Source organism: Phytophthora infestans, genomic scaffold (genome assembly GCF_000142945.1).
Source record: "Phytophthora infestans T30-4 supercont1.14 genomic scaffold, whole genome shotgun sequence".
Lineage (NCBI taxonomy): Eukaryota > Oomycota > Peronosporomycetes > Peronosporales > Peronosporaceae > Phytophthora > Phytophthora infestans.
Genome location: NW_003303745.1, coordinates 2,022,899 through 2,041,521, shown reverse-complemented (window position 1 = coordinate 2,041,521; position 18,623 = coordinate 2,022,899). Strand labels below are relative to the sequence as shown.

Genomic DNA, 18,623 nt, shown 5'->3' with positions numbered 1-18,623 from the left:
ACCACAATGTGCTTTAGGACGAAACAAGCCAGGCTCCGTGTGTCCTAATAGGACACTCAGCAACTCGACACTTATTATGTCCTATTAGGACACACAGCAACTCAGACTACTGTCCTATTAGGACAACATCAAACCCAACATGCACTGTCCTATTAGGACAACGTTACTAGTTTTCTACTGTCTTATCAATATAATTCAATTATTCATCTATAATTCACAAGAGCAATTACACATGGGAATATTGTATTAGTAGGTTCTATCTGCATCTACTCAAACCTTTTGTAGTCTTCAGGAATCTCCAGTGTCGCTGGTGGGGCATGCTGAGGGGCTTTCTGGCGGAGGTGTTTGATATCCTCGATACGCTGGATATAGCGTGCAGCCTCACGCTTGGTGCCTTCAATAAAGGCTAAAAGGGCAGGATGTACACCCATTCGGGACGCAAAGTCACGATTGATGAGCTCATTTAGCACCCGCCAGTACATATCTTGCGACTTACCTCGAGCCAAAACGTAGCAAATGGGTACGTAGAGATTGACGGCAGGCTCAAACGCCATCACAATCAAGCATTGGTTGAAAGGTTTGGGTACCACCGAAAAGGTGCCGTCTATGAAAAGGGTAATCTTCGGATACCGCAGTATCAGACCCAAATCAGGGTGCCCAAAACCGATCATGCGATGGATTCCGGTGGTCGTCTGTGTGGGGTACGCCACACTAAACTGTAGAAAGGACCTGGGGTCCTTGTCGTTTACACAGCGTACTGATTGAGAAAGTATGGCCTCGTACACATCACCGCCCGTACACTCCTTGCGTGTCTGCTTCACTATAGAGACGGCAGGTGCGCATGGAATGATAGTGAGCGTGCCGTCGTCGGCAGCATGGCGGCGCTTGATCCCGTCGTACACCTCTTGCCATACAACTGGTGGAGGGGTAGCCATGTTGCTGACGCTGCGTCGCTGTAGCTCTAGGCGCATTTCGCTGCGCACATCAATGACTTGTGGCACCGCCTCGTCGCACGTATGTAGAACCCCGTCTGCTACAACTGCACCTGATCGGACAGTTATCTTAGCCTTGCATCCTTTGCGGAACCGCTTGCAGACGTAGTAAACCGTGCTTGTTTCAGGACACGAGCGCTTGATGCAGAAGGAGTAGCCGCGATGGTCCATGGTGCTTAGCTGCCGTGGTGGAGATTGATAAATGGTTGGTAGTGTGCCTTAGGACAGTAAGTAACGCTAATGTGTGTATTAAGTAACGCTTATGTAATTTTAAGTAGAAGGTCCAGAAGAAAGTTAATATTTGAGTTTTAGGACAATATGGAGGACACAAATTATAATATTCTGTAGCGAAGGATTAGTTGCTTTTTAGGACACATCTCCAAAATCCCCCTGTAAAATTTAGGACAAATAGGACACTTTAGGACGTGTCTTAGGACGCATTATCCTACACCCCCGAATTGCTCGAGTCCATTGGGGACTCTTTAGATCGGAGACTAAAAAGAAAGCCACAGGGTGAAATTGTCTCCACATATCTGATAGACCCATAACTATAACCGGAAAACCTCTAGTGTTAAGTTTGAAAGTGGCATCCAAGTGAAAAATAAATTCAGATGCTCGACCGAGTCTCTTGACCAGTGATTTGGTCGAAAACCCAATAACTAGAGGGCTATCTTCAGTTCCTTTACCAATTAGAGCTTCTCCATTGCTATCAAGTGAAAATCCAAATGTAAATGGTGTGATTTCGCTGCAGCCATCTCGAAAACGATGTTTAACAGCGTTTGCAACCATCACATCGACGAAATCATTGTCCACTTTACTATTGTTTCTGTACGTGCGTACAAAACACTGTACTTTTGGTAGAAGTGTTTTTGGATTGGTCTGCGGCAGCCCCAAATCAACAGCCATTTTGTGCATTATTGCGGCCGGCTTCAATCCGACCTCGGCCTGGCTTCTTATGTATCTCTTCATTGCGCAATTCAGATCCCCGGGCTTACGATATGCAGGTGAGACTGACAAGTGGTGTGAATTTTGAAAAACACTGATTTTATCGGTGATCTGACACTGCAGAGCTTTCAAGACCCACTTGCACGACCCTAACAGCTTGCAAGTTTCGTCGGAGCAAATGAAAAGCCGATAGCGCATAAAGTGAATGTCGAGATTGTATTCACAAACACTGCATATCTCCAGCTGACTCTTGTTCTTACACCATGTCTTCTGCGCGTCGAGATAATCTTCTAGCTGCACTTCGTTTTCATAGGAGCTTACAAAGTTCCACTCGTACTTCATTTGTTTCTTTAGCTAATGGAGAATACAAGGACTTTGTAAATAATCGTTTCGTAACGACACACAAAACATCTTTATTTATAAATAATCGTTATACGCATTTATTAATTACTTCGTAATACCCAAGGATCTAAATCGGCCTCATATTTGAATACTGATGTATCTAGGTAGTATAGCGTTTTCTTGCTCTCAGTAGGTTCCGATTCGATTGTATTGCAAACTTGGAACACTTCGGAGCATGTATCTCAGATTGGTTAGTGATAACACGCGGTTGCAAATCGGATATGGCGACGGAAGACAACGAACATTCTGCAAAACTACGTCTGGTCTTCGCATGCGACGTCCTAGAGGTCGAAAGTCTTCTACTGGTTGGCGAAGACCTAGCGGTGCCCTTGCTGACAGCCCCGCACCTTCGGCAAGGCGCAGGAGGCAACCGCAGGTGAGAGCAGCACAAACCACGATCTCGATTATCGGTATGTATAACACTGCGGTGAATGTTGGATTGTGACTTCCTTTTTATTACTGTTTAGGTTTGGTTTTTTTTATTATGAAGTTAGGTAACATATTCCCTTGAGGCAGATGGGATCCTCGGTCTGTGAAAAGGAGGCATGTCCTGTGAAGCTTACATACGATCTGTGAAATTGACGCACCCTCTGTGAAATGACCATTTTTATCTGTGATTATCACGCCCTCTCGGAATGATGCAGTACTTCCGACGACCACTTTCAAGATGCCCGTTTTTTACGTTACAAAGGCATTCGTAGTTGGGTTTACCCTTAAGAGAGGTAACTGGAGAATGTGCCAGACACGAATAACAACTACCATATGTCGTCGTGATTATGACACCTTTATCATTTTCACCTTTTATAAGTGATCCACTTCAACATCGTCTTTGGTGGGTTTCCCGTCCCATAATCTTGCACTGATCGACTCTAATTGGCCTAAACCACGCATGTCAAATATCGACAAGCTTCATGAAGGCCGCTGTGATCTCGCCCGCGCTCTCGATCTGGTGGAAGGTCGGCGCTATCTCCGGCGCCAGCGCTGTGCTGCTTGGTGCGTTGTGAATAACCAGCAGCCCTGAGCCTCGACTATTTTTAGTAGTGTTCTCACGATTTTTGCAGGGGCTTTCGGTGCTCATGGACTCAAGAACCACGTGAAGAACCCGCATCTGCTCAAGAACTGGGAGACGGCAGCGCACTACCAGTTGATCCACTCGGTAGTGCTGCTAGCCACGCCCATGTGTCGACGACCGGGACTAGCGGGAGGTCTCATCACGACTGGCACGATGCTCTTCTCCGGCTCGCTGTACGCCCTGACGCTCACGCAGCAGAAGAAGCTCGGCATGATAACGGTGCGTAGTTGATCTGTACAAGGGATTGAATAGTGTATTCACTTGTGATGGTGTCGTAGCCTATTGGAGGTGTTGCACTGGTAGCGGGATGGCTGGCGCTGCTTTTGTAGCTTTCGTGGAAGTGGATGCAGTTGGTCAAACAACAAGAACGTAGGCGAGGAATTTCTATACTTGTCAATAGAAACCAACTGCAGTACTCGTTATTTTCGTGGGGCGTCCCTCTGCAAAAGATCGTCCCGGCCAATGGTCACTTTGGTGGCGTCTCGCAAGATCGCACAAAAGGTCCCCAAATCTAACGGACGTGTCGCCGTCTATTGAGAGCTTTCCACATTTGGATTCACCTTTCCTGCCGCACGAACGAGCAGAAGCTATTGAAGTCCAGAGTTCAGGTCATGACCAAGTGGGGGGTTGTAGTGGCACTAACACTGCTGTTAGCGACGCCTAGTTTAGTGCTAGGCGCCTGCCCCAACAAGTGTTCCGGACACGGCAAATGCGGTCTCAATGACGTCTGCCAATGCATGCAGAACTGGGTCGGCGGTGATTGCTCGGGTCGGCAATGTGCGTTCACTCGCGCGTGGCAAGATACAGCACAGCGCGACGACGACGCACACTACCACGCAGAATGTGGCAGCCGCGGAACGTGTGATCGAGCTACTGGAGAATGCACATGTGACGCAGGATTCATCGGCAGCGGCTGTCGACGAATGCAGTGTCCCAATGACTGCAGTGGCCACGGCACGTGTGAGTTTATTGAGGAATTGGCGACGGATACGGCCCACAAGCGGATTGGGGGAGTGGCAGGTCGTAAATACACGCTTTGGGACCAAGAGAAGATCATGGGCTGCGTATGTGACGCCAACTACGAAGGTCACGATTGCTCGATGCGCTCGTGTCCTAGAGGCGACGATCCTCTGACCCCGAATCAATACGACATGGTGCAAGCTATTATTCTTGATAAGGCTGGCGGTGAGGGGTACTTGACGTACTATGATCCGTACGGCAATGCGTATACTACGGAGAAAATCACGCTTGGTGGAACGCTGAGTGTCGCTTTTCAACCAACAGACGATGATACCACATGTGCAAACATTCAGAAGGCGCTCCGCCGTTTACCGAACAACGTGCTCAACACAGTCACTGTGGTAGCTGTTGACAGGTTTTATGCCTTCAAGCGCTCTGACCCAACGGACTCGTTGGGGTATGGAACGTTAAACAAAATTGTAAATGACGACGCTGCAGCGTACGCAGGAACCGGAACTCAAATTAAAGCGATGTGCGAGGTGATTTTTACGTCGGAGCCGGGCACTACGGGGTATCAGAATTTGCTGGATTGCAATGTTGCCGCGCATGGCGATACTAAGGGCCAGCACCCGCTTACTACTGGTGTAACGTCTGGCACTTGCGTCGTTAAAGAAGTCTATCCGGTGACGCTTGGCACGAGCAACATGCTTGCCGAAGATACTCCAGCGTATCGTCCATTGACCGAGCTCACCGAGTGTGCTGGTCGCGGCACCTGCGACTACGACACAGGAACATGCGAGTGCTTCGCGGGCCACATGGGCTTGGCATGCCAGAAGCAGGAAGCGCTCGTCTAGAGTGCATCGATGCACAGTGCGCTGAAACACCAAGGATCCTCCGCGTATGAGATAGTGAACTCGTAGTTTGGGAAGGTAAATCGGTAAAACTGAGCAGCTGATAAACGACGACTCCATTCGCATGTTGGCGTGATCATTATTTAGTACTCTTCATCGATCGCATCTCGGACCCCACGCTCTGACACTAAGCAAGAGAGTGTCACACTGAACGTCAGGCCCTGCCTTTAAAGTAGCAGATTTTATGTTCGTATACCTTCAAAAAGCGCCGAGTCGTGTGCAAGCGTGGCTGACTTAATTATCCGAGCAACTCGACAGTTCGCCTGCAGTTCACAATCCCATTGGTCAAGTCATTACGTGAATAACCGGACGACGATAGGGACGTACCTCCCATTCGAACACTACCCGATTCGCAATCGAATGGGTCCAGCTTTCACCTTTTCAAACGATAACAAGTCAGCGACGTTAGCGATTACACAATCAAAAACTCACCCAATGCCGGTCGTTCTTGTGACACTTGTCGGTTGTTAGACGACGACTTTGTGGTAATGTGGTTGATCAACAAGACCTACACAAACTCCTTTGAGAACAAAAAGAATGTCGACTAACAAAGAATAGCTTACCGCCAGGTCGAAGTCAGTTGCGAGTCCATGTAGAAAGAGAGCAAGCTCATCCAAAGCTCGAGCTCTTTGAGTGTAGTCTTCGAAGCCGTGGCGAAAGTGGAAAGCAACCGTGTCAATTACGAGAAGCTTGCACTGCGACGAACAACGTTAGCGTTAGTACTTCGATCCACGCGTTCAATACCCACACAAGAAATAAATTACCTCGGGGGTGGCTTGGAGATAAGAAGGCAAGGAGTGCAGTATCTCCACTTGCTCCAAGAAATCATGAACACGGTAGTACGTGATTCCTCGCAGCAAATCGTCCCGTGTCTACAATAGAGAAGTAATTAAGAGGAAATCAGAGAGCGTCCCTAACAAGAAGTAACTGTACCAGCTTATCCGCTCCAAGGTGGCGAAAATCCTCTAAGAAGTGCTTAGCCATTGACGCCACGCGCTCGATGATAAAACTTCCTTCACTATCTGTTAACGAGACCATCAAGAGACAATCAGTCACGCCAGCAAACACCGCCCATCGTAACCGGTTCCAGACCAATAAATACGGCGGATGACTTTTTTCCAGCCTCATCCACCGCGTACTGCGCTGCCAAGCAAGCATGAATCCTGCTCACCACCAGACAAAGCACTTAGTACCTTTCCCAAACTAATATCCAGAATACCCACACTGTTACTACTCACCCGAACTGCGTTTTACCGGATCCTGGACCACCACCTTCCACACCGTCAAATTTCAACGATTAGTTGTCATAACAGTGCAATGAGCACTGCCGAACCTACAGATTTCCGTGACTTCACCTAGCTGCAGGCCGCCGCCCAGCAATCCATCAAGCCCTAGCAGTCTCGTCGCAATTGGCTTGCTCTTCGTCACTTCCTATCGGCAACTATTAACTGCCAATCTCTTTTTGCAGCAACAGCCTACAGCAACCGCCATTTACCTGGAGCAGATCGAGTGCTGTGTCTCCGACTGTCGTCGTTTTTTTCTCATGCCGAGCAATCTCCAGCACTCCCACCGCATCATCCACGCTAATTTCCGCCTCTGCGCAGCAGTTGCACAACGTTTGGACTAAATATGCATCAAATTCGTTATATAGCCACCCACCGCTTGCCAATTCGCGAGCAGAGATGTCTACAAGGTCTTTTTGATACCGAAAACCTGCGCGGAAAAGTGCCTCTGGTCACCCAGCACACACACCACACCATACGCCTGCGTTAGTAGAAACGCTACTGCGTAATTCTGACTAGCTCCTTATCCATCCCCGACACCTCCGTACCGAGTACAGACGGCGCCAATCCGCGTGCCGCAAGTGGCACGTCCATACTAATGATAACGAAGTGCAACTTGCTGCAAATGCACCATATTTATTTGGTCTAAATCAACTTCCTTCATCATAATTGGTTGAAATTCGCTTAAGTGCGAGCATTTTCACGGCCGGTCATTTTCCTCCGACCCCCAGAACCGTAAAGCTTCTAGCTGCCTGATCCCTGTCGACATGGCCCTCCGCCAGAGCTTCCAGGCGCTGCGCTCGGTCACAGCACGTCGTGCACTTCTCCGCAACTTCAGTGTCGCTCCGCACGCCGCCGACAAGTTCGTTGTGGTGCGTACAAACGCCAAAGATCCGCCTCAAACAACTGTGGCAAATGACACCATTTTTTTATTTACAATTATTGCTATGCGCGAGAAGGAGTTCCCGCAGGAGCACGAAGGTCTCAACATTGAGTTCAACTGGTCGCTGGCTGACGATGACGTGACGCCGCACGGTGACGCTTTCCGCAACCTCAGCTGGCCCAAGCTCGAGGAGCTCGCCAAGCAGGAGAAGCCCGGTAAGGACGTTGTGGAAGTTATTTTATAAATTTATGCTAAGGTTACTTACTAGTTTCTAACGTTACTGCAGCTGGCAAGAAGGTGGCGATCGAGGAGGTGGACGTGAGCATCGTGTTCAACGACTTCGAGGGTCTGTACGAGAAGGTGACGGAGCACCTGTCCACTGAGCCCAATCTGTACACGCAGGACGGAGCTGCTGGTTCTTTCCAGGACGACCGTACACGTGTGCGTGTCATTTCGGACTCTCCTGTGGTGGCTCTGTTCGCCCAGAGTCTGTTGGTGCGTGTTCCCATCAAAGACCCTCATGCTGCTCGCCCCATTGTCGTCTACGTGGCAACCGGCGGTGAATTCAAGGACAAGGACCCTCAAGCTCAACTGCTCATGGATAATGACGACGAAGGTGCCACATTTGTCAAGGTTGTGATCACGGGAGCCGCAGACTTGTCGACCATTAAGGATTCTATTGGTCTGGCCAAGAAGAAGCTGCTGGATGTGGCTGAGTCCGGGTCTCTGGTGGTTCCTGCTGACGTTCTGGTCAAGGACAACAAGACTGCGCTTGTATTCAACGCTACGGGCGCTGGGCGCGCTGCTGCCATCAACAACGGCCAGCTCTACAGTGCTCACTTGAGCATCTGGAACCCTCTGGGTGTGACGTCCCTCTTTGGTGGTGCGATCGTGGACGCTGCCAGTAAGGTGACTAAGAAGCACGTGCTTGCTGTGGAAGATGGCTTGGCTGTGAACGTGCCGTGCAACAACCTGGTGGAGCACCCGAAGGCTGCTGTCTTCGTGGACAAGGCAGCCAAGGGCGTCAAGTCCATTTCCTCCGCAGAAGCCGCAGCGCTGCTAAAGAAGGTGGACTCTGACGTTGATGTGGAGAAGTTCGAGGCTCTGCTCAAGAAGGCTAACACTAAGAGCTTTGTCGTGTCTAGCGACGCCGAGGTGGATGCTGCCCTGGCGAAGCAGAACAAGTAGCACACATGTACTACACATATATTGTGACCTAAAAAAGCAAAATGAAGAGTGTGGCGAGGTCACTGCAGTTAAAGGCGGTCCCTTATCGATGTCCATGTGGATTGCTAGAGGAACCGTAGTACGGTAAACGTAAAAATACGCTTATGTACTATAGCTAGTAGTACATGTACATGTAGTACTTAGCATGTTCTTTATTATAGTACTGTACATCATCGCTGTCTCTGATATTGTGTATTTAATAGGGGTACTCTGGATGCCTTTTTATGCGTAGCTTAAGCGGACAGCCATAATAGCTGTCCGCGAATTGCCGCGGCTTTATCGCGGCAATTCGGCTAAACTGATTTTTTTTGCCGATCGGCAATTCGGCTAAATCGGCAAAATAATTCGGCTGTATCATCCGGTTAGCTCCAACTTGGACCACCACACGCAACCGGTATCCGGGCATTATCCGGACACGAATGGAGCAGCCATTTTGATAGTGGAGCGGGAACAATAATCTGCGCAGGCAGGGGGTTTCCGCGGGGAAGAGCGTCGTTTTGCACACGGATGCTGCTGGTAGTAGTGGTGGACGCTTCGCCGCGGATATACCCTCCGCTCACACCTGTCAAAGCAGCTATCAAACTGCAAGCAGTATGGCGAGGTCTTCAAGCTCGACGTTTGGTCTTAAACTTGCTGCGTGATCGATACGAAAAGCACTCTAATTTAGAGAAGGAACGTGTGTATCACGTGGAAAAATTGGCAAGCAAAAAGGAGTTGCCACCAAAGCTGTGGGATCCGCCGCCATTACTCTGCAAGCGATACGATCTGAATGACCCAGTCGAGATCCAACGACTGGCCAGGTTCGCTACCATGACGCACGATGAAGCTGCTCCGATCGTTCAGCACGCGTACCGATGTCATTGAGGTCGTGAGCTCATGCGTCGTATTCTGCGTTCGAGTATCAAGAACATCTGGGACGCCACGACCGGGTGTTTCTATATTTACAGCGCCACTACTAAGGAAACGCCCTGAGAGAAGCCCCGACTTCTGCTTAATGAGGCCGACGACGAGCTTGGATCTACGGCTGGCCATCATCAAAATCCAGCCCAGGGACGTCGACGAGTAGCAGTCACGTTGAGACCAGAGAAATTCCACAACGAGGAAGCTGCCACACGCACGATTCAAGCGCTTTACCGACGGATCGCAGCGCGTAAGATGCTTCTCCAGCTAATCACGCGCCAATATCGTAAGATACTGGACCCGGTGTCTGGTCAACCATGCTACTACGACAGTGTTTCGGGCACTGCAACCTGGTTTAAACCTGCAGTGTTTGGTGAATACGATCTTGCACTCGTGGACGACTCGACTGTATCTCCTTCCGGAAGACGACAAAGCACACTTGTATCTCCTCGATTCTCAGCCTTGTACTCTGTAAGGAAGTAACCACGCATGAGTGAGCGTGTTGTCTCAAGCGACATAAACGAAGACTATAGCGTCTACGACAAATGTCACGCGATGAAGCTGCTACGTGTCTGCAGCGGATGTGGTGAGCCCGTCGCGCCCGAGAAGAACTGCGCGAATTACCGTTCGATGCGTACGAGAAAATCTACGACCCCACCACGGAACACTTCTTCTACTACAACCGCAAGACCGGTCGCAAAGTGGGAAAACCCCGCTCTACTTGTAGGCGACGGTCGAGATATCAAATAGGCAAAAATATACAACAGACGATGCTCACCCACAGTCACGACGCCCTATGAAGCCAAGCACGTCCTATTCACATTCATGCGCTGTGCCGTCGCACGACTTGAACTCCACCGTCTTCTACGTCTTGGAATCAGTGCTGTCGGGCTGCAAAGTGCTCCCGGCCGCCACGGGCACTCCTAAGCAGCGAGGAGGTCTCGCCCTCATCGTTGCTGCGCTGAAAAAGACATTGCTGCCGCAGGCAGTATTGATACATCCGCAGTAAGAAAGCGCCCTCGAACATGAAGTACACCACCGACAGCTCAGCGATGAAGTAGAGCAAGAAGTACGTCAGGATCGTCCGTGTAAGTGGAGCTGCACAAGCATTGTATTAATTGCGCTTAGCTATGCAGACAGTGATGTCACGTAAGGCGTCAATCCAAATGTGCGCTCCGACGGGAAAAGTGTAGTAAGACTAAATTTTTGCCCTCGAATTCCAGTAAGCTTGGTTTCCTGGGGGAAAGTCTTCACATTTGTCTGGGGAAACTCTGTCGTATCAGGCTCTGGAATAGCTTCTTCGAATCCTTCAAATATATTTTGTTCGAGTTCGTCGTCTTCGTCAATAGACGTTTCGTCGAGTATGGACTCGTTTCCGTCCAGAACATTCAAGATGTCTTGCCAATACTCGGTCGTGTCTTCGCTGGGTACATCTTGGTGAGCAATTACATGTTTTTCTTCTAGTTCTTCAAGCGTGATAGGAGTACCCATATCACAATTTCCAACGTGCTCTCTCTCAGCGGCAGCGACGATGCGTTTGATCTCGACGATTTCTTTTCCTTCGCTCGCTACTTTATCCCGCCGCCGAATCGTCTGACGAATTAGGAGAAACTTACGTGCCTTCTCGATTGACTTTCTGTTTTTCAGGGCTGTGTGAATTGCAGCCAGCTCGCTAAAATATCTCTCGCATGTTGCTGTATTTACTGCGATTGAGAGAATTATTGCCGCGAGCTTAGGTAGCTTCGAGTCGGCTCTTATATCACCAGCAAAGCTCCAATACTGTCCAACATCTCCACTGAACTGAACAATTGAGCTTCTGACAAATACACCACGATACCAGGCGTGTAAATCGGCTGCCAAACCCTCGATATCACTTTCATTGGCGATTCCAGCATATCGTCGATAATAATAGATACCATATCCACATAACCTCTCGAGAAATCTCAAATTCGGTGACTCCTTATGAATCGCCACAGCAACGCGAACATGCAGAGGGTGTAAGAACAAAGCTAACAGCATTAAGGGCTGCTTGCATTGTTGCCATCGCTTCTCTACGCGATACTAACTCCAGGTTGTTGAAATCACCCAGAAATCCTTGATAAATATCTCGGTATGAAATGATAACATCTGCCAATGAATTCTCATCACGTTGCAACTTGTAGGAAACATTGGAAAGTGGACGAATTATCGCTTCAGCAGCTCCAAGCTTTCGCCAAAAGGAAGGTTCACCAAATACTTGAAGTGCCTGGGGGAAATCAACGCAGCTGTTGTATTTGACCCAAAAGTGAAGTAGTCCACTTCTCACACGCAATAAAGAGGCAAAACAACCTTGCATGCTGTTCCACCTTGTCTCGCACAAATTTATGAACCCAAGTGACTTACCGTAGGTTGCTGTAACCAGCTCTTGCGCCCGAACTAACCACTTGGAAGATGATGCATTCAGTGTCACCGTAGCTAGTGATGCCTGTTTGGTTAGCTCGCGGAAAGACGCGTTTAACACTGCTTTAACCAGATTATTTATGTCATGAGCAAAACCGTGAACGAACGCGATCCGTGGATGTCTGCGTGCCAAAATACGCCGGGCGCGACCACACTGACCAGCGTTATCGGTTACAACAGCCCCAATTGTCCATCCATTCTTTGTCTCAATTTCACGCATCACCTTCTCCATTTGCTCAGCAATCGCGACCCCGTCGTGTCATGAGCCAGTTGGAAATAATCCATAGGTCACGATAGTACCGAAAAGGGCAAGCATGCACCCAAGTAAGTGCAACTTAACAACATTCATCCATACATCGGATAAAAAATTCAATCGACCGCCACTAAACGCCAACCGGTTGTTGAGCGCCAAAACTTGAGAGTCTTCTTCAACCTTGCTGTATTTATCCAGAATTTTTCCCATTGCTTTTCGCTTCGGAAGAGCTTTTTCGCAGGCCCGGTTGAGAAAAATAAAAAGCCTGCGAGTTGACGGTTTTTCGATGAAACGGTCAGGTAAGCAATTATCTGCCTGAAACTGGATGAGTAATCGCTCAAATTCATCATGATCGTCTTTACAAAAGACTGGATTAAAGTATTGACAAATACACCGACTTCGTTTGGCGGAACTTGTTGAAGAAGCATCCCAATCGAGGACCTCGATGCAGATATTGATGAAGCCGAGCTGGAAGAAGGTTTCGCTCCGCTCTGTGCTAAGAAGTGGTGTAGAATTGTTGGCTGAACCAGTGGAGCTGTGACATCACCCCGTTCTTGTGCCTCTTTAAAATACTGACAGTCCTTGAGATGGCTAGTATAGTTGGTGTCTCGCCCCGAGATGACTTTGGGCTCCGGTGGTTTCTTCTCTCTCGTCTGGTCGTTATACGCAGCTAAGCAGTGTCTACACACGGCCTGAGACCTGCCTCCTTTCTTAGGTAGCCCCGTGTCAGCAAACTGCTGTCTCTCGAAGCCTTGCGAACGCCCCATTCTCCCGAGGCAGAGGTGGACGTCTTAACAAGAGGGAGGGAGGTCGGAGGAATCAGACTCTTGTCTCTGATTCAGAGATAGACGGTATTCAAGACTAAATTTGTCCCCTTTCGGTATAATAGTATCCGATTGACGCGTCTATACGATCGTATACATTTGATAGCTCGGCGATTTTGACCCCAAATCGGACAGGATAATAAAGCCGATTGCTTCGGCAAAATCCAACACTGAGCTATTGGATGGGCGGACGAAGAAAACCGGGTTTTCTTTCCCTTCCCATTTCAAGAATGACGACTTCAAAAACCGCTGATGAAATTCTCGTTGTCGTGGATGCGCTGAATCTTGAAGTGGTCGCGAGTTATTTCGATCAAGATGACAACGAAATCGATCCATACGTCGTATGTGAGGGAGTCTCCGTTACTGCATTCAATAAGTATGTAGGAGACGGTGAAGGACTACGGATTCCACTTCGATTTCTCGCCCTCTATGATGGGCGTATGGTAATTGTCGAGCTGCCAACCAAAGTGCATGAAAGAACAGCCAGAGAATTTGAGTCCGAGTTCCTCACCGCAGCTGGAAATGGACGCGAGGTGGCAAAAGGGGGATCGATGACCGCGAGAAGAGCTGCCAACCCGAACAAGGAGGCTGATGCGACATTTGGCCCCAAGAGATCGACGCTGAACCGAACACCACTTCCGGCACTTCGCACCGTTGGTAATTGGGCGACACTGGCTGTGGAGGTTGGAAGATCTCAGACTTGGACGAGTCTGGAAGCAGCTGCTCAATGGTGGTGCGATTACAGTGGAATCCAGTACATTCTGCTGTTGAAAGTCAGTCGTCAAGGTATTCAAATGCGATACGCACTTTATGACATCGCCGTGCTTGGCACTCTACCAGCGCCAACTGCAAGTGGAACTTTTCGACGACGCACCACAGCTCAACCAGCTGTCAATGTCTCCTTCGACATGCGCCGAATTTTGTCGATCCCCTCGAATGCAGCTCTTCCACCTGACGTGAGCCCAATAGCTTGTGTCGATCTGCGCATCGTTATGAATCTTGTTATTGATAGTCTTTAATAGAAAAAGCACTGTCATTGAATTCATGCGGCTCTGCAGTTCATGCGATTCTGCTCTGTAAAACTACCATAAATTCATGATCTAATTAGACAAAATAATCTTGAATTCATGACAGCTGTGGAAAACCGGTTTTAGACCGATATGTGAGCGAACTCGCATCTCTTGAATTTGTGAGTTTGTGAGTATTTTCAAATGGCTTTTTTAGCCACTCCATATATTTTGCTTTTTTTTATGAATGCCCCTTCCTATTAATAGTTCATACACTTCCAAATCAGAGGCCGACTGCTCAAGCGATCGCCCGAAGACTAAAACACGTAGTGATCCACAACGGAGAGACACCAGCTACTAAAAATAAAGAGTATTTCAGCTAAGTACGAACTTTTCACTGGGGTAAACTAAAATGACCTCTATTCGGAGCACAGCGATCTTCCAGCAGCACTCGAACGGATGGAAAGCCAGCAGGAACCTCCTGCGGGAGGAGGACCTAAGGGGCCGATAACGGAGGAGAACATTAGGAATGCCATCTTGGACAGAGAGATCATTGATGTCACGACGCCAAGCGATGGAGAAGAGGCAGAGACAGAAGCTAGAACGACACTAACAACCAAGAAACACACAGAATACAAGGAACAGGAAGCAGAAGTGGAAGCTATGTCGGACACCTCCGAATTACCACGGTTTGATGAAACCACAGCAGAACCATTATTGTTTACAGAAATGTACGAATACATGCGAGGAGAAATCAAAAGAATGACATTGGATCAAGCCCAAGACGTCGAGAGCGTAGTGGAGTTTATACAAGACATGTTCGCGGACGTGTTTCTAGCACGACCGGCAGAACCATTGGCACCGGACCGCAATCACTACCCTGAACTGGAGGAGGAAGAAACACGGCGAATATTGCAACTTTTTCTGACGGATATTCAAAAGGAAACGGCAAATGCACACAAATGGAGAGCACGGATGTTCGATCTAACGCGGGCAATCTATAAATCATGGAAGAGTCTGAAGGAAACACTTGAGTTCACGAAACAAGCGGCTAGGGCAAAACCAAAAGCGACAACAAACCCGTGGCTCGAAAAGCTCGTGATACCCTCAGAAAAAAACATGGAAGATGATGAAATGAACGGTAGAGCGAAGATTTCCACATTCAGGTTCCTTCGATCAAGTTATCAACCAAACGAGATCGAGCAACTTAAAAAATTATGCGAAGATCGCTATGGATTTCCAGACGCACTGAGACAGCCAACCGAAGAAGAATGGAAGGTAGTGACAGGCATCCTGGAAGGCACGATACTCTGCATGGCTAAGTTTCCTGATTTTCTAAAGGGAGTATGCACGAACGAGGCACTCAGGTTGATTCAGAACACGATCAAGGCTCAGGTGGAAGGGGATCTAATGCACATGCCCTCATCACAATTTAAGGTGTATCCGAACTTCCAATCGCGAAAACAACTCACAAATGAGTTCTTCATGGGCATCAAGAATAGCGCAAATGACCCTAAGAGGGTAGCACAGATGCTGCAAGAAGCCAAGCAAATTTGCTATGACCAAGGGCACCACACAGTTCACATCATCTGCTGGACAAGAGAGATGGCAATAAAATGGAACAAGGAATTCAAAACCCTCAGCTTTAGAAACCGTCAATTTCCACTCAAGAACGCGCATGAAGAAGAGGAACCACTGTCACAAGACAACACACAACGAACAACTCAAATGTGGGCCAGACAAATAGGATTGGATGGCATCAGAAATGAAAAGCCTCAAGATCGATATCATGTGCGCCTGATGTTCATTTAGAGGTTCCTGGATGAAGCCAACATCAAACAAAAAGTTTCCGGAATTTACATTACATGGCAAGAACCAAGTGATGATAACCAAACACTTCGGACATACACGTGGGATATTTACTTCAGGAGTCCGCATTGTCCGCAGTTCCTGGAAGGTAAAAGGTTCATCAGCTGGTTAGGAACAAAAATATTGGTGCATCATGTCAGCAAGAACAGAGCATCACCTTGCTTTGCCTGTGGAGGACATGGGCACATACGAGCGGGATGTAACAGCTCCGATGGAGACTGGAGGAAGCAGTACAGCATCGAAGTAAACGCGGCAGACATAGCGGCGTTACCTAGACAGAAATATACGGTAACTAGCTTGGGGGAATTGGAAAAGTACTGGGTTCATGCGAAACAAGAAGAAAGCCACCAGGAAAAAAAATAAGACAGCAAAGAGAGACACCGAAGATAATCTTGCAAAGGAAGAGCACAAAGCAGATTGAACCACCAGAAAAAATTGGCCAGAAGCACAAGCAAAACAACTAGAGACGAATGGAATATTGTAGGAAAAGGAAATACGAGCCGGCACCAGAGAAGCCAGCTACAGGAAGGGAGAACACAAGCCCAACAAAACGGAGAAGAAAAAACAGAATCTACAGCCAAAAAAACAGAAACAAAGAAGAAAAAAATCAGGAACATGAATTGAAGGTCAGACTACGGGAGAAAACTCAATTAATGGAGAAGATACAGAGGTTGGTAGCCAAACAAATCAAGGTGAAAGCAAAGAGCCCAGATTTCGAGCACGATGCAGATTGTTTACATGTTCAGCCACAGGAAACAGAAGGATGGACCGGGAAACAAGTGCTACAGCGGACAGGGCTCAAGGAAATAGCAACACCAGCAACTGGAAACTGTCAATACTACGCAGTAGCAATGGCACACTACAACAGAGTTTTGACACAATAGAAAACAGTAAAGCGATTGAAAGCCTGACAACCAAGCTGAAAAAAGAGATAGTAGCAGCGGCAAATCATTTCTTTGAGCTGGAATTCCCGCATGACACCAGGGAGGCTATTTTGACGACACTTGATGACGACAACGGAAAACTCACACCACAGCAATCAGGCAAAGCACTCAAAGAATACTTGGTCAAACTTCTTCTAAACAAGCATATTACGTGGACCACAGATACTGGGGATCGGAGATGACCCTAAGAATGCTAGCAAAAATTCTGAATCGAACGATTTACGTAGTGGTGGCACCGGGAGGCCTAAAAAAAGCAAGTTATCAGATTTTTTATCCGGCAGAACGGACAGTGGAGGGGTCGAACGGTCAAAGAAAAAAAAAACAGCACAGGAGCAGCGGCAGGATGGATCGAAAGTATTCAACAGGAACTCAACCAAAGCAATGATAGTAACCAAGGACCGATCATCATATCATACCAGGCGTTACATTATAGCTGGCTTCAAATTACACCACACGAACAGGAGCATGACCAGGAGGTGACAGAAGATCATACAACCCCAATGGAAGTGGATGATACAGAGTATAGACAATAAATTTCAAGGGGAATCACAACTAGTGGCAACTCAGGTACATATACTGGAGCAAAGACTACAACACGCACGACCGATCAGAATATCAAGAGAAAGCCAAACATACCTCGTCCTTTCGTTTATTGCTTTGCTAGGGCCCACGATCGCACACTCATCGCCCTTCGACAGTAACGGTAGGTGTCGTATCCCACTGCAGCTGTGGGTACAGACTGTACCGTACCGTGGCTCTTCCTGTCACGCGAGCCTCTGCCGGTCACATTCACCGCTGGTCCCGTGAACTGGCGTCGTCTCCGCTTCCTCACGAACGAGCTGCCCGTGTTCCGCGCCGGGTTGCAGCTGCCCGACTTCAACAGCAAAGACCCGCTCAGTCCCTCGTACTAGTGCCCTGTTACACAGGCCACGTCAAAGCAGTGTAAACGGGGCCATAAGGCATCTTATACAGTATGAGGAAGTACCGAGCGTCCTAAAACAAGTAATTGACAAAAACTCTGCAGGTAGTTTCTAACTGAACCTGCTTTTACTTTTTTGCTTTGGGTGCTGTTGTTACTGAAGTTTGCGTTTACAGGAACGCATTGTTCAAGAAGTAAATGAGTCTACTGAAGCAAACATTAAGTCAGAAAGATTTGAAGAGCTTGCAATCTCTCGCGAAGTCTGAATTGTTGCAAAAAAATATTTCAGCAGGAGATATTTTACTTATGGCAAAAAAACAAAAGTATAAGGCTGCACTTTGTTTACATCATAAACAATTTCTTTAACAAAGCGTTCGAAAGACGGCACTCAAGCAGGTAGAGGCAAAAAACCCGTAAATTGCATAGTGCAATGAAGTAAAACAATGTGGCCCCTAATTTGCAGGAGCTTCATTTCAATGTATTTTTCCTATCGCTCTTCAGAATTTACGGCTATTGGCTAAAAGTTACAACATCACCGGGGACAAACTACATTCATCAATGCAAAGAGATAAAAGTGTATTCCCAGCTAAGTCAAAGACGATCTAGTTTACAGAGTGTGTAATAACCAGTTTTCATGCTCAAAACAAGATACACACGTCGCTCCAAGTAGTGGTAGTCTACTCAATTAAATCAAGATACATACGTCCCTCCAAGTAGTGATCAAAACTTTTTCTATAAAGTGTGTGTGTGTCGTAAATACCAAGTCTAAATACTCTAATCAAGCTATAAATCC

General features: G+C 47.9%; 6 protein-coding genes across 6 annotated transcripts; 5 read left to right on the top strand and 1 right to left on the bottom strand.

Moving 5' to 3' along the window:
• Positions 1 to 3,250: 3,250 nt before the first annotated feature.
• PITG_09307 (uncharacterized protein) lies at positions 3,251 to 3,638 on the top strand (the record flags this gene model as incomplete). The annotated part of the gene is made up of 2 exons (XM_002903545.1): positions 3,251 to 3,336; positions 3,401 to 3,638. 2 exons carry the CDS (start codon positions 3,251 to 3,253, stop codon positions 3,636 to 3,638), a joined length of 324 nt encoding a protein of 107 aa, XP_002903591.1.
• Positions 3,639 to 4,022: 384 nt separating this feature from the next.
• On the top strand, positions 4,023 to 5,225 carry PITG_09306 (uncharacterized protein; the record flags this gene model as incomplete). The annotated part of the gene is made up of 3 exons (XM_002903544.1): positions 4,023 to 4,769; positions 4,911 to 5,013; positions 5,098 to 5,225. The coding sequence occupies 3 exons, from the start codon at positions 4,023 to 4,025 to the stop codon at positions 5,223 to 5,225; spliced, it is 978 nt and encodes a 325-aa protein (XP_002903590.1).
• Positions 5,226 to 5,694: 469 nt separating this feature from the next.
• PITG_09305 (DNA repair protein RAD51) lies at positions 5,695 to 7,159 on the bottom strand (the record flags this gene model as incomplete). The annotated part of the gene is made up of 11 exons (XM_002903543.1): positions 5,695 to 5,790; positions 5,846 to 5,977; positions 6,047 to 6,154; positions 6,216 to 6,304; positions 6,375 to 6,445; positions 6,521 to 6,554; positions 6,608 to 6,713; positions 6,778 to 6,878; positions 6,942 to 6,977; positions 7,031 to 7,066; positions 7,114 to 7,159. 11 exons carry the CDS (start codon positions 7,157 to 7,159, stop codon positions 5,695 to 5,697), a joined length of 855 nt encoding a protein of 284 aa, XP_002903589.1.
• Positions 7,160 to 7,332: 173 nt separating this feature from the next.
• On the top strand, positions 7,333 to 8,636 carry PITG_09304 (uncharacterized protein; the record flags this gene model as incomplete). Its single annotated transcript, XM_002903542.1, has 3 exons — positions 7,333 to 7,431; positions 7,525 to 7,663; positions 7,735 to 8,636. 3 exons carry the CDS (start codon positions 7,333 to 7,335, stop codon positions 8,634 to 8,636), a joined length of 1,140 nt encoding a protein of 379 aa, XP_002903588.1.
• A 915-nt stretch (positions 8,637 to 9,551) lies between these two features.
• On the top strand, positions 9,552 to 10,134 carry PITG_09303 (uncharacterized protein; the record flags this gene model as incomplete). Its single annotated transcript, XM_002903541.1, has 3 exons — positions 9,552 to 9,606; positions 9,739 to 10,046; positions 10,102 to 10,134. The coding sequence occupies 3 exons, from the start codon at positions 9,552 to 9,554 to the stop codon at positions 10,132 to 10,134; spliced, it is 396 nt and encodes a 131-aa protein (XP_002903587.1).
• A 3,397-nt stretch (positions 10,135 to 13,531) lies between these two features.
• PITG_09302 (uncharacterized protein) lies at positions 13,532 to 15,910 on the top strand (the record flags this gene model as incomplete). Its single annotated transcript, XM_002903540.1, has 3 exons — positions 13,532 to 14,047; positions 14,528 to 14,787; positions 15,466 to 15,910. The coding sequence occupies 3 exons, from the start codon at positions 13,532 to 13,534 to the stop codon at positions 15,908 to 15,910; spliced, it is 1,221 nt and encodes a 406-aa protein (XP_002903586.1).
• Positions 15,911 to 18,623: the final 2,713 nt, after the last annotated feature.